The 11,988-nt window shown below is 54.9% G+C and overlaps 1 protein-coding gene across 3 annotated transcripts in view; it reads right to left on the bottom strand.

Annotated features, from left to right (window-relative positions):
• Nucleotides 1-70: 70 nt before the first annotated feature.
• Nucleotides 71-11,988, bottom strand: part of ANKRD11 (ankyrin repeat domain 11) — a 187,409-nt gene continuing 175,491 nt past the window's right edge. For all 3 annotated transcript variants that reach the window (XM_090062660.1, XM_090062659.1, XM_090062661.1), the window contains 5 exons: nucleotides 5,074-11,795; nucleotides 3,444-3,542; nucleotides 3,191-3,334; nucleotides 2,172-2,264; nucleotides 71-1,198 (listed from right to left, as the gene is read on the bottom strand). In XM_090062660.1, coding sequence (XP_089918786.1) covers nucleotides 1,013-1,198; nucleotides 2,172-2,264; nucleotides 3,191-3,334; nucleotides 3,444-3,542; nucleotides 5,074-11,795 — 7,244 coding nt within the window. In that variant the 3' untranslated portion in view covers nucleotides 71-1,012. The remainder of the gene's footprint in view (nucleotides 1,199-2,171; nucleotides 2,265-3,190; nucleotides 3,335-3,443; nucleotides 3,543-5,073; nucleotides 11,796-11,988) is intronic.

Below are 11,988 nucleotides of genomic sequence, written 5' to 3'. Positions count from 1 at the left end.
GCTTGCCGGGCGGCCCTGCGTTCTCCTTGGAAGGGAAAGTGCTGCCTGGGGTGAACTATACATACAAAGATAATTTTAATTAATTTATTTCTTTACACATAACTGAGAGTGATGTTACAGTACATAAGTTATTTACAACTGTGCAGTAATGTGTTGCAAAATAAATTATCTAGAAGGCAGCAAAAGTACATTGTTAATGTATATAAAAACTGTACAGCATTTATGGGATACAATTTATCTTTATATGAGTATTGGCTCTGTAGTGTTTTCAAGTTATGTTCTCAGAAAGAGAAACGAAATGCCCAAGATTAAAGGAAAAAAAATATATATAAACCACATGGATTTTATTCCATTAAAAACACAATCGGCAACGTCCGTGCTCGGCGGCGCCGCGGCCGCCCCAGACACTCACCACGCCTGTCCCGCGCTCCCACCGACGGCCTCCGTGCTGCTCCAGATGTGGTGACCCCGGGGCATGTCCTGGGGCCGTGGCGGTTCCCACCTCCAGAGCCGCGTCTGCCCAAGCCGGATGGGAGGAGAAACCGGACCCCTGCTGCTCCCTGCTGCGGGCCGGCGGGGGATCCAGAGCGTGAAATCGCCGCGCTCGGGCGTCCGTGAACCCCGGCTGCCGGCCCCGCTCAGCAGCTTCTGCCTCGCGCGCGAGGCGCCCTCGAACCCAGCCTCCCCGCTGGCTCCGGCAGTCTCTCTCCCCGCGTCCGTTCAGATGCCAGGCGGGCTGGCCACCCCCTGCGGCGGTGACCGCTTTGAAAGGAGAGGCGTCCCCCGCCCCGCCGCCGGGCGCCGCCGCGCTCCGGCCAGAAGCGAGGGAGACGTGGTGAAGAAAGTGCAATTGTAGTCGTATTGGTGTGTGTTCTGCCGGGAGATGCTTCCTCTTTCTCTGACCAGGGATTCATCAGCAAGTGGGAAGGATGAACGTGAGCTCCAGCGTCTGTCCTCGGAGGGCTCCTGTCCGTGCCGGTTTCCAGCGAGAGTGCCTCCCGGGTGGGTACCGTCATGCCGGCAAGAGCATGAAGTCGTCGTTCACGTCCACCATTGGCACATAGAACGAGGGCACCTCGTTCACGCACAGGGACTTGTGTCCCGCAGGGTCCAGCTCCTGCACCTTCAGCTGCCACTCCATCCTCTGCACCGCGTTCAGGGCGGCGGCTTCGTGTTGCTGCCGCATGAGCAGACACGTCTGCACCGGGAGACAAACCCAAGCAGAAATGGGGTGAGCGGGGAGGGGCAAGGAGGGCGAAGAGCCCTCGGGGCTGCCCGGTGGGTGCCCGGAGCAAGAGGGCAGAGCCTGCCACCGTACTGCTGGACAGCCGTGTCCTCGGACGGGGCCCGACAGGCTGGTTAAGGGCCGAGTCTGTCGAGCAGCGTCCCAGGAAGGGCCCCGGGGACAGCCTCAGAGGGGCACGGCGGGCGTTCAGCATCGCTCAAAGGCAGTGGCATTGCCCCAATTCTGGGACTGGGGGTGCAGGGGCAGGAGCAAGCCGGGGGGCGGCGCGTGGTGACAGCGCTCCTGACTGCGGCAGGTGGAGGCACATGCTCTCGCTGCCTCCGCGGGCCCCGCTGGGGGTTGGGAGTCGGGGGTATGATGCTCTGCTCTGTTCCGCCACAGCCCAGTGTGGCCACGGTAGAAGGGCACGGGGACAACGTCCCTGGGAGCAGGGCTCTGCCCTGCAACGCCTGCCAGGAGCAGAGCCCGCGTGGTAAGATCCCACCTGCAGTCAGTTGTTCAGGCATCCATACCTGCTGCCTGTGCTCCCGCAGTGAGATGGGTGCAGCGTGGCCTGGCCTCAGTGGCGAACGCCTGGAGGCGAAGGCTGGGAGGCTCGAGCTGCTGCACAGAGGCAGACGGGGGCTGCTCATGTTTGGGTGGGGGCTGGAGGGGGTCCACTGCTCTCTGGGACCTTGTGCGAGCTCCGCTGGCTTCACCTGCCTCTTCCTCCCTGACCCATAGCCAAGGGCAAAACCCTGGACAGCTGCGTGCAGCTGGCAGGCACTGTGCATGCCTCAAAGAGCTCCTCCAGGGCCGGCACAGCCATGCCGACAGCTTTTGGGGCTGGCCAAAGCAGCAGGCGCTCTCCCAAAGGGGCCACTGCAACCTGACACTGCCTGAAGGGTCGGCCGGGCCCCACGTAGGAGCTCCCAAACCCCCTCACCTTCATCCGGTCGTATTTGTCATCCACGTCCTGTAGCCAGGAAATGAACTGCCGGGCGTTGAAACGGTCCCTGACGGATTTGTTTTCATCTCCCTGTGTGGGGAACAGCACCCAGGGGAAACACAGGATTAGGGCACAGGCAGCCCCTCTCCCCATCATGCCTGAACAGGCTGCTAAGGGGCTCCAGGTTGAGATGGAGCTGGGCCTTGCCAGGACTTCCCCCCAGAAGAGCAGAGGACAGGACTCATGCCTTTTCCCTTTGCAAACAGCACACCTGCAGCTCAGAGCCCCTGAACTTCTGCCTGAATTCACGATGCCTTCACTGTGGAAGGCAGCCAGGGTGGTGCTGGCGGAGGGTGATTCAGATGCAAGAATCAATAGGCTGGTTGCTAATAAATTGCACCGTGCTGTCTGCCGGCCAGGAGCTGCCTTCTGCAATGCAGCAAGATGCTTCCTACCGAGCCGGCAGCTCCGTGGCAGGGAAGCACTGCCACTCCCAAGCCGCCACCATTGCACTGTACCAGCTCAGTCCACCTCCCAGAGCCCTACGGCAACGCCGGCTGCTGAAGTCTGATTCATTTGCTGCGCTACTGCTTCACCCCTGGCCTTTCCAGCTCACGGCTACGTGGGATCAAGAAAAGCCCGTCTCTGCAGGTGATGCAGGGGAGTTTGGTTGTTTCAGAGCTTAGGAAGTAATTTCACAGGCTCCTCTTCTCCGCGCAGTATGACTGGGGCCCCTAAAACCTCTCCAGCATGTGGCTGGCTCTGAATACGAGAAAGGAGTAGGGGGTGCTGAGGCCTCCAGATAAATACGCCGGCCAGCTGAACTCGTGCCTCAGGCTTTGGGTATGTCAGCCAGAGCTAGTCCGTGCCGAGAGGTCTCGTGATACAGGCAGCCCGTGTGGGCGAGGGGAGGGAGCCACGGGTCCCGTGGTAAGGAGGGCATTACAAATCCCAGCCTGTGCCCACACACCTCTCTGTATGGCCTGCCCTGCCCCAAGCCCCCGAGAGCCACTGACCTGATTTTCTAGAGGCATGTTGTAGACCTCCGAGTCGAGCAGCATGGTGCAGGCACTGAAGGGCACCGCCTGGTTGGCAATGGTTCTCGCTGCCCGACAGTGAACCCTTAGGATCTCCTGTTCGCAGGACACAATCAGCTTCTCCTGTGGAGGAAGGGGACATGACCCGGTCAGCAAAGGAGCGTCCCCTGCCCTGGCCTGTGGAGGGAAGGCAGTTCAGCAGCACCTGGGCCCACCGGACCCTCCCCCTTACCCTCTCTATGCTGTGCTGGAGTCGCAGCTTCCCCCTCACTGCTTCCTGCTGCTTGAAGAGCTCCTTCAGCGGCTCTGCCAGCGACGGTGGCGGGGCGATCTGCAGACACACAGGGGCACATGTCACACCTGCTGCGCTCTGGGGACCAGGAGGGAGCTCTCCTCCCGCTGCTCAGATCGCTCCTGAGCTTTCTGTCCTCCCCGGCATGACCGGGCTGCCGCACGGGGGCCCGGGACTGGAACAGCTATCCGACCTGAGCCCGGTGCTGTCCTGCCGAAGTGTTGGGATGCCAGAGAGCTGGGAGGGGTGGAGGTCACGGCCACCCAGCACGTAGCCACGTGGGGAGCATGTGACCAAGGGGAGCCACAACCACCTTCCCAAAGGCCATGTGCCAACAACAGGCTGTGTGGGCATGAAACCGGGCTAGCATCTCCGGGGGCTGTACCCACCCACCATCGCTTCAGGGGGCCACAAGGCCACGCTGTAAAGCGCTTCAACATCTTCAGAAGAGCGGGTAGAGGATGGACAAAACAATCCTTCCACGAACCTGCCGCGCGCTCCTGTTCACACAACGGGCATGGATGACCCCGCACGGATGACCCTGAACTCAGGCAAGGCCCAACAGGGGCACGCTATCGTGCTCGTGATTTCTGAGAGCAACCACAGCGAGGCCCCGAGCATGCCAGGAGGTGCAGGGGGCCGCTGGCATGCAGCGCCCTTCTCCGTGCAACTGGCAGCCTGCAGCACCTGGGCCCGCCGGACCCTGCCCTGGTCCTACGAGCAGCGTTTGCACCTGAGGAGCGGCAAGAGGACTTCCTGCAGCCCCGGGCTGGGCCAGCGTGACAGTGAGGGAAAACCGGGCTCTGCGTTAGATCTACTGGGAGCATCAACAGGGGGTCCTGACACTGCATTTCAGCGTCACTGCCACTTGAGGCAACAGAAGAGAAACAGCAAGGGCAAAGGCAAATGTGGGGGGTTGCACTGGTGCAGTCGCATCCCCCGCTTTAAATCCAGCTCCACCTAACCTATAAAACCAACTCAACGACAAACCAACTGCCTGGCAGCAGTGCCAGCGTCAGCTGAATTCACGGCTCATTAGAAAGGAATCAGAACTCGTGGTAGAGGTGATCTCTTTTATTAGACCACCTAGATTTCTGCAACAAAATTCCTTGATTTGCAAGATTTTTTTCTGCAAAACTCTAGTTGGTCTAATAAAAGAGATCACCTCTACCACGAGTTCTGGTTCCTTTTGCCTCTAGACCAATGCGGCTACAACCTGGATACCTGCCTCCTCATAACCTGCTTGATCCCTTCTCAACTCTTCACTACGCAGGTATTAACGACCCGCTCTCCCCTTTAATGGTCCTGATGTGCCACCAATCAAGCTAGCTTTCTTCTCCAATTTGGCTGTCTGTTAGCTGTTCTGCAGACCAACGCCAACTCATTCCAATCGGTTTATTTATTTTTGCTTCGATCTTAACCTGAATAATACAGCCCTAGGGCCCTGGCAGGCTACTTAAGCTTCTAGTTTCTTTTTGCCTGGAGAAAAATGTGTGTTGTGTTATGTGGAACGATGTGTGCACCCCGCTTTTTGAAATCCAAGATCCGCCCATGAGCAAGGGCAACTCACCACGGGAATGTGGAGCTTGCTGAGAGGTTTGCCGTCCAGGAGGTAGGAGCCGGTGTAGGTGACGTACTCAGCGTAACACTGCGGGGCCTGGGGCGTGATGTAACAGAGGATTTTCCGCTTCTCCTCGATCTTCTTCCGGATCTGAAGATACTCGAAGTAGGGGTTTGACCGGTCGCTGTGGTAGGGCTCGATGTCATCCAGCTTGATGGCGTCGACGATGGCGGCCAGCGTCTGCTGGATCACCTCCCGCGTCTGCTGGGTGGACGTGTTGATCTGTTGCTGCAGCTGCTGGTTGGAGCGCTGGAACCGGCGCTTGCGCGGGTGCTGGGCCTGAGCGTCCTCCTCCTCCACGATGCGCCCCTTGGCCCGCGTGGCTGGCGCCGAAGCGGGGGCGAACTCTTTCTCCGACGCCGCGGCGTTCTGCTTATTCTGGTTGGCCAGCATCTGCGCCCGGTTCCTGGTGATTCGCTGGGGGATCTCTTCGATTTTGGGGGGCTTCGGGGCTTCTGCGACGGGCTTCTGCACGGGTTCGGCGGGTTCTGGCTGGGGGACGTCTGCTGGGGTGGAAGAGGCTTGGGCGGCGCTCCGCGCTGCGGCACTGTCTTGAGCGGCTCCGCTGTCGGTGGCAGGCACCGGGGCCGAGCTGCTTTGGGAGCCAGCTTCCACCGCGCAGTTCGAGGAGGGCAGCTCCTCGCGACTCGCATCCGCCTCTTTGTTTTCTAGCTGGGCCGGCTCCGCCGAGGCCCCTTGCTGGAAACTCAGGGCCTCCGATTCTTCCAGCCTCTTCTCCTCGGGGACATTCGATGCCTCCATCACGGCTTCGGGGGCTGCGACTTCAGGTTTTTGCTCTTCGAGCTGCGGCTCTGGTTCCACCGCCAACAAATTCGTCGTCTGCTTCAAGGGCAGCTCGTCCTGCTCGCCGGGAGCCGCTCCCAGGCTGACGACCCCAGAACCGATGGTTTCTGGAGCGGTGGCAGTGCTCTCCTCGACCGGCTCCGCATCAGCCATTTCGGGCTCTGGAACGTCTTTGGCCTGAAGCGGCAGCTCTGGCAGGGTAAAGGGACCGAGGTCCAAATCATCTTCTGAATTAGTGAATGGATCAGGCCACGTCACCAGCTCCTCTGTGCTCGTGGGGGCCACGGGATTGCTCTCCAAGTAACTGTTCTCCAGGATGCCAGCGGCCTCTGCCTGCGTGTCCACGGGCAAGCACAGGCGCTCTGCAGGCATCTCCGGGGTCTCTTCTGGAGGAGGCTTGCAGTTACTGAAGAACGTGTCTAATCGAGTCGGGGACATGTATGGCGCTGCTTCTTCTGCCGCTGCCATTTCTCCGGGAACGGCTTCTTCGGCGTCTTCCTTTACCTCTTCGAGCCCTGGTTCAGATACCGACAGTGGGTACGAGATGGGAGACACTGGGTATGGGGACTCTGCAGTGATAAAGGGCACCGGCGCAGAGTGAATTGGCTCCAGCGCGCAGAAAGGCTTGGGAGACTCGGGGAACCTCTGGGGAGACTTCACCAGCAGCTCTGATCCCACTGACCAGCTGACGGGGTGGTCAGGAGGGTTGCCCATCAAGGTGGGAGGAATCGGGGGCTCGGGGTTCCTGGCAGGAGGAGGGTTGTCCCAGTCCAAATTGTTCTGCTCCGAAATACCCGAACTGAAGTGGTTCTCCTCAATCGGAGGCAGAAAGGTAGATTCGGGGGTCATGATGGAAGCAGTGGCCTGCTGCTCTTCGGTGGTACCCAAAGGCATGCCCAGGTCAGGAGGAAGGGCACTTTCCACAGAGGGTGCCAGCAACTCATCTCTGTGAGACGGGGAGGATTTGGCTTGCAAACCAGAAAAGACGCTTTCGGGGGACGGGCTGACATGGCTCACCGCTCCTGGTGCGCAATGCAAAGCCTCTACTTTTGGGGACGGGACCCCGTAGTCAGGGGAGTAATACCCCGGAGACAAACACTGGAACTTTTCTGCCGAAATAGAAGGAAGAGGGACCTTTTCGTCCATCAGGTGCTGCACCGGGGAGTCGTAATTTGACGTTGCCGGGACACTCTGCTGCCTGAAAAACTTGTCTCCGACGCTGAACTCTTCCTCGGGGGCTCGCCTTATGTCAACGGAGATGGAGCGGTAAAGGTTGGTGGAGGGCACGGTCCTGGTTGGAGTCTGGCTTGGATTCTCGGGGAGTCCGCTCGAAGCGTTCGCGTAGCGGTCGAAGAAGGAGGGAGAGCACGCGTTCATGGACATGGTGGATATGGGCAACGGGTGCTGGGGGTCGGCACAATCGAACATCAGGTCTGTGTAATCCTCGTTGCTGCAGGAGGGAGTTCTTGGCGTCTGCATCACTTCTTCATAGCTCGGGCAGGAGACCACGGAGGCAGGCGTGGGCACGCCGGTCGGCCGGTTCTGATCCGGCCGGGGGGACGCGGGCAAGACCTCCTTCAGCTGGGGGCTAGCGATCCAGTCTTTGGAGTCCGTCCCCACGGCAGGCTGCGCCTTGTTGTCTGGGGACAAGATGGGAGCCAGCGGGCCTAACTCCTTGAGCTTTTTGTCCTTCAGCTGAGTATCAAGCACGAGGGGTTTCTTGGCGGTCAAATCCAGGCTCTTCTTCCGCACGTCTTCAGAGGTTTTGATCTTGTCTTTTAACTTGGGGTCTCCAGATCTGTGCCTCATCTTCTCCATCTGCTTCATTCGCTCTTTGTGCCTTTTGTGGCGTTCCTCGATCTCCAGGTCCTTCTGACTCAGCATCCTCTCGAAGCTCGTCATCATCAGGTCCCCGTCCACCAGAAGCTTCTCCCTAGGCCTGTTATCCTTCTTGACTCCGTCTTTGGACAAGGTGATTTTGTCATTTCCGTTACTCATCTTCAGAGACTCTGCTTTGTCCTTCTCTTGGCTCTCCTTGAGCTTCTCCTTCAGTTTGGTTTCGCCAAATTTCAGGGTCTCCTCCTTTGATTTCTCTTTGAAAGTGGCAACTTGCGGGCTGTCCTTGTCCTTAGTGGCGGACTTGGGGTCCTCTTTGTGGTGCTTGAAGAATCCGTCCGCGTGCTTGTCTCTGTGCTTTTCCTTTTCTTCCTTCCACTTCTCCTTGTGTTTTTCTCTCTTCTTCTTCTCTTTGGCTGAGCTGACGGTGCTCGAACCGTACGCCTTTTCCTTCTCCGACTTCTTGGACAGCTCTCTCTCGGCATCGTTTTTATCCTTCTTTTCAGGAAATAAGTAGTCCATGCTTTTGTCTGGTTCTTCGTCAGCCTCTGCTTTCATATTGTAGGAAATGCCGAAAGCTTCCCCGTCCACCGAGAAGTCTTTTTCATACTGAGCAGAATCTTTTCTGCCCCCGGTGTCTTTAAACTCATCCGCTTTTTCTTTTTTCTCTGTTTTTTCCTTCTTTCCTTTCTCCTTCTCGTGACTCTTCTTGGACGAAGATGAGGAGTGCCTGTGCCTCTCCTTCTCCTTGAGTTTGTCTTGCAAGCAGGGCAAAGGAAGGGAATCCTTAAACTTTTCCTCTGAAGCGTCTGTTAGGGAGAGATTGGATGACTCAAAGAGGCTGGTGAGGCTTGGGTCTTGCCCTTTATCTGTGAAGCTATCCGAAGAAATTTCACTTATTTTATCGTTGGAGTCATCCCGATACTCGTTCAGCGCCTCCTGCTCCAGTTTCTCCAGCAGGCTCTTCTCTGGCTCTCCTCCCTTTGAAGACTTCTTCTCTTTGGCGTGCTCTTTGTCCACCTTGTCCTTGTGCTTGTTCTTCACCTTGTCCTCGCTGCCGTGCTTCTTCTCCGCCTTTTCTGGGATCTTCTGCTTGTTCTTCTTTTCCTGGGTGGAGTCTACCGAGGTCCTGTCTTTCCTGTCCTTATACTTCTCACCGGCATCTTTATCCTTCTTGTCTTTGTGTTTTTCAAAGGAGTTCTTCTCTTTTTTGTCCTTCCCGCCTTCTGCTGATCCTTTGTCCTTCTTCTTTTCTTTCGAGTCTTTGTCTTTCTGTTTCTCTCCCAAATGCTGCCTATCTGAGGAGTACTTGCGGTGCCTGTCGGTGAGATAAAGCTCCTTTTCGGCAGTTGCGCCATCATCTTTCTCTTGCAAGCCATCCATCCGGTGCAGTTCGCTCCCGACGGGCTCTCCGATTTTGAAGGCACTCAAGTTGTAATCATCCTTCTCATCTTCGCTTTCATCTGTGAAGATGTCGGCGATGCTGTACCAGCTCTTTTCTTTGCCTTTTTTCTCATCTTTTTTCTCAGGGAAGTCCTCTCTTTCTGCGGAGAAGTTTTTCTCTTTCTTGTCTTTCATCTGGTCAAAGGAAGTCTTCCTTTCCTTGTCTTTGTTATGCAGATCCTTGTATTTCTCCTTGGTGTCTTTTTTCTCTTTAAAACTCTTATCCAGTTCTTTGTCTTTCTGGTTCTTCTCCGCAACTGCTTTTTCGTTCTTCTCTTTGTCGGCTTCTTTGGATTTCTCTTTGTATTTTTCGGGCTTCACTTTCTCCTTCTTGTCTTTTTCAGGAGCATCTTTCTTCTCCTTTTCCTTGCCCGGATGATGCCTTTCCCAGCTCTCTGCATTTTTCCCGCTGAATTCAGGGTCAGATTTGTCTTTGAAGAATGTGTCACAACCATAGTCTTTAAACTCATCTCGATAGGGCTCCTCTTGCTTAATTTTAACCTCCTTTCGATCTTTCGAGCTGTCGGCAGAATCCTTTCTCTCTTTGTTGGTGTCACCTGCATCCTTCTCCTTCCTCTCTTTTACGCTTTCGGCAGAATCCTTCCTTTTCTTCTCCTTCTCCAGCAGGTAACCAGGAGTTACTTTATGCTTTTCAGTTTGGTCCTTTTTCTTCTCAGGATTTTTCTCCACATATTCTCGCTCTTTCTTTTTTAGGAAAGCGTCTTTCTCATTGCGCTTTTCATTGTAGTCTTTCTTTTCTTTCGTTTTGTTCTCCTTTTTCTTCTCTTTACTTTCCTCCTTTGCCGTTTCCAAGATTATTTTGGCCACAGTGTCGTTTTTCATCTCCCTGAATTCTGTTACGAGAGAGTCCCAGCTATCCTCCCCTTTGAAATCAAAGGAGGAATCAGACGACAAGTCGGAAAACCATCTCTCTTGCTGATCATCAGAAAGGCTGAACTTTGTGTCCTCGCTTTCTGGAAACTGGTTTTTGTTATTGAACTCATCAAATCCAGGCTCCTCTCTGTAAACTTTCTCTTTTTTACATTTCTCTTTCTCCTCTTTGAAAGTTTTTTCTTTCTCCAGCTTCGCAATTTTCTCCTCTTTGAGATCGTTTTTCTTTTCAGATTTCGACTGTTTGTCCTTTGACTTCTTCTTTCTCTCCTCCTTATGTATTCGAGGCTTCTCCTCTTTGGGAGATTTCTCCTTTATAGGTTTCTCTTTTTCCGATTTACTTGACTTCTCCTCCCTGAAAGATTTACCAAGGTCTTTGCTCCCCTCTTTGACTTTTTTGAATGATTTCTCTTCTTTGGAGGCTTTTCCAGACTCATCTTTAAACAACCACTCCTTCTCCTCCGATTTCCCCTTGGGGAGCTTCTCATCCTTCTTGAAGTGTTCTCTTTCATGCTTTAACACTTTTAATTTATTTTCCACTGTGTTTTCAGTCTCTACAAGCAATCCCTTGTCAGGCTTTTGCTTCGAGTCCTCATATTCGAAAGAAAAAGTTTTGATGATTTTAATGTCCTGGTTGAGCTGACACTGCCCCTTCTCTTTGTTTTTGTGTTTATGCTTCGTTTTATGTTTTTTAACGACCTTCCCCTCCTTGTCCAGCTTTGGAATCGCTCCGTCCACGCTGGGATGGAATGAATTCTTCTTCTCCAAGACCGCGTTGTGGGGGTTATTTTTCTTTTTGTGGTCCTGTTTCTTTCTCACGGGTTTTAACGACTCTAAGCTGGAGTCCTCAGACGTGTAGTCCGACTCGCTTGTCGGTCTCGTCCTTGTGGAGTCCGACAAGGAAGAGACATCTGACCAAGCTGGAGAAGAGATGGTTTTCCAATTGTCCGTCCTCCAGTGCTTGGAGTGTTCTGTCAGGTTAGGGTTATGTTTCTGTGAAGCTAAACTCCCGTGAGAGGAGGTGGAAGAGGCAGAGAGAGAGTTGAACAAGGAGGATTCCTTTAGCACTAGCCTAGAGTCCTTTACACAGCTAGAGCTTTGCACAGAGTCTCTGTCATCCTCCTCGCTCTCCACGTTCTCGCTCTCTGATTCAGAGGAGCAAAACTTGTCATTTTTTTTGCCGAACCGAACCTCTTTGCTCTTCGTCTCCTTCTTCCGCTTCTTCTTCACCTTGCTCTTCTCTTTCTGCTGCTTGGTGCTGGGCGGCTCCCGAATCTTGCTGCTGGGCAGTATCGTGTGCGTCGAGAGCCGCAGCTTCTCTCCAGACCCCACGGCCACGCTGGTGTCTTCTTCGTCCGACGTGTCCGAGAGGATGCGGTGGGCAGCTTTCTTTGGTGTGATCGTGTTATTTTTTGTATAGGTTTTTACCTCCATTTTGGGAATGGAAATAAAACTGTTGGTTTTAGTCTCTTTCCTGTAATCCTTTTTCAGCAAATGCTTGTCGTCCACAGGCGGGACTCGGTCCTGCTCATCATCCTCGTCAAACTCGTACTCGTCCTTGACCGGCGTGATGGTTTTGGGGGGCTCTTGGCTCTTGGTCTTGTGCTTCAAGCCTTTTTCAAATTCGGAGTCTGTGTTATTGCCGTCTACAGAGCTGGATGGTGCAAAGGAAGGGGCGTCCTCCTCCTCAGAGCTCTCTGTGGGGACCAGAATAGCATTAGGCCCAGCAGGAAGCACTGCTAAGTCAGCATTGTCCAGCAAGCTTCTCTGAACCCCCAGCCCTGCTCACCCCAGGCACCAAGTGGCCGTCTCTACTAAGCCTGTGGCTGGACAAGTAGGAGGGAGCTCAAAGTCCCTTTGGAGAGGAACATCGAGCCACTTCAAGGCCAT

This window comes from Crocodylus siamensis, chromosome 9 (genome assembly GCF_052110815.1).
Source record: "Crocodylus siamensis isolate JL-2025a chromosome 9, ASM5211081v1, whole genome shotgun sequence".
In the NCBI taxonomy this organism is placed as follows: Eukaryota; Metazoa; Chordata; order Crocodylia; family Crocodylidae; genus Crocodylus; species Crocodylus siamensis.
The sequence above is the reverse complement of the archived record's forward strand: the minus strand, read 5'-3'. Positions and strand labels throughout refer to the sequence as shown.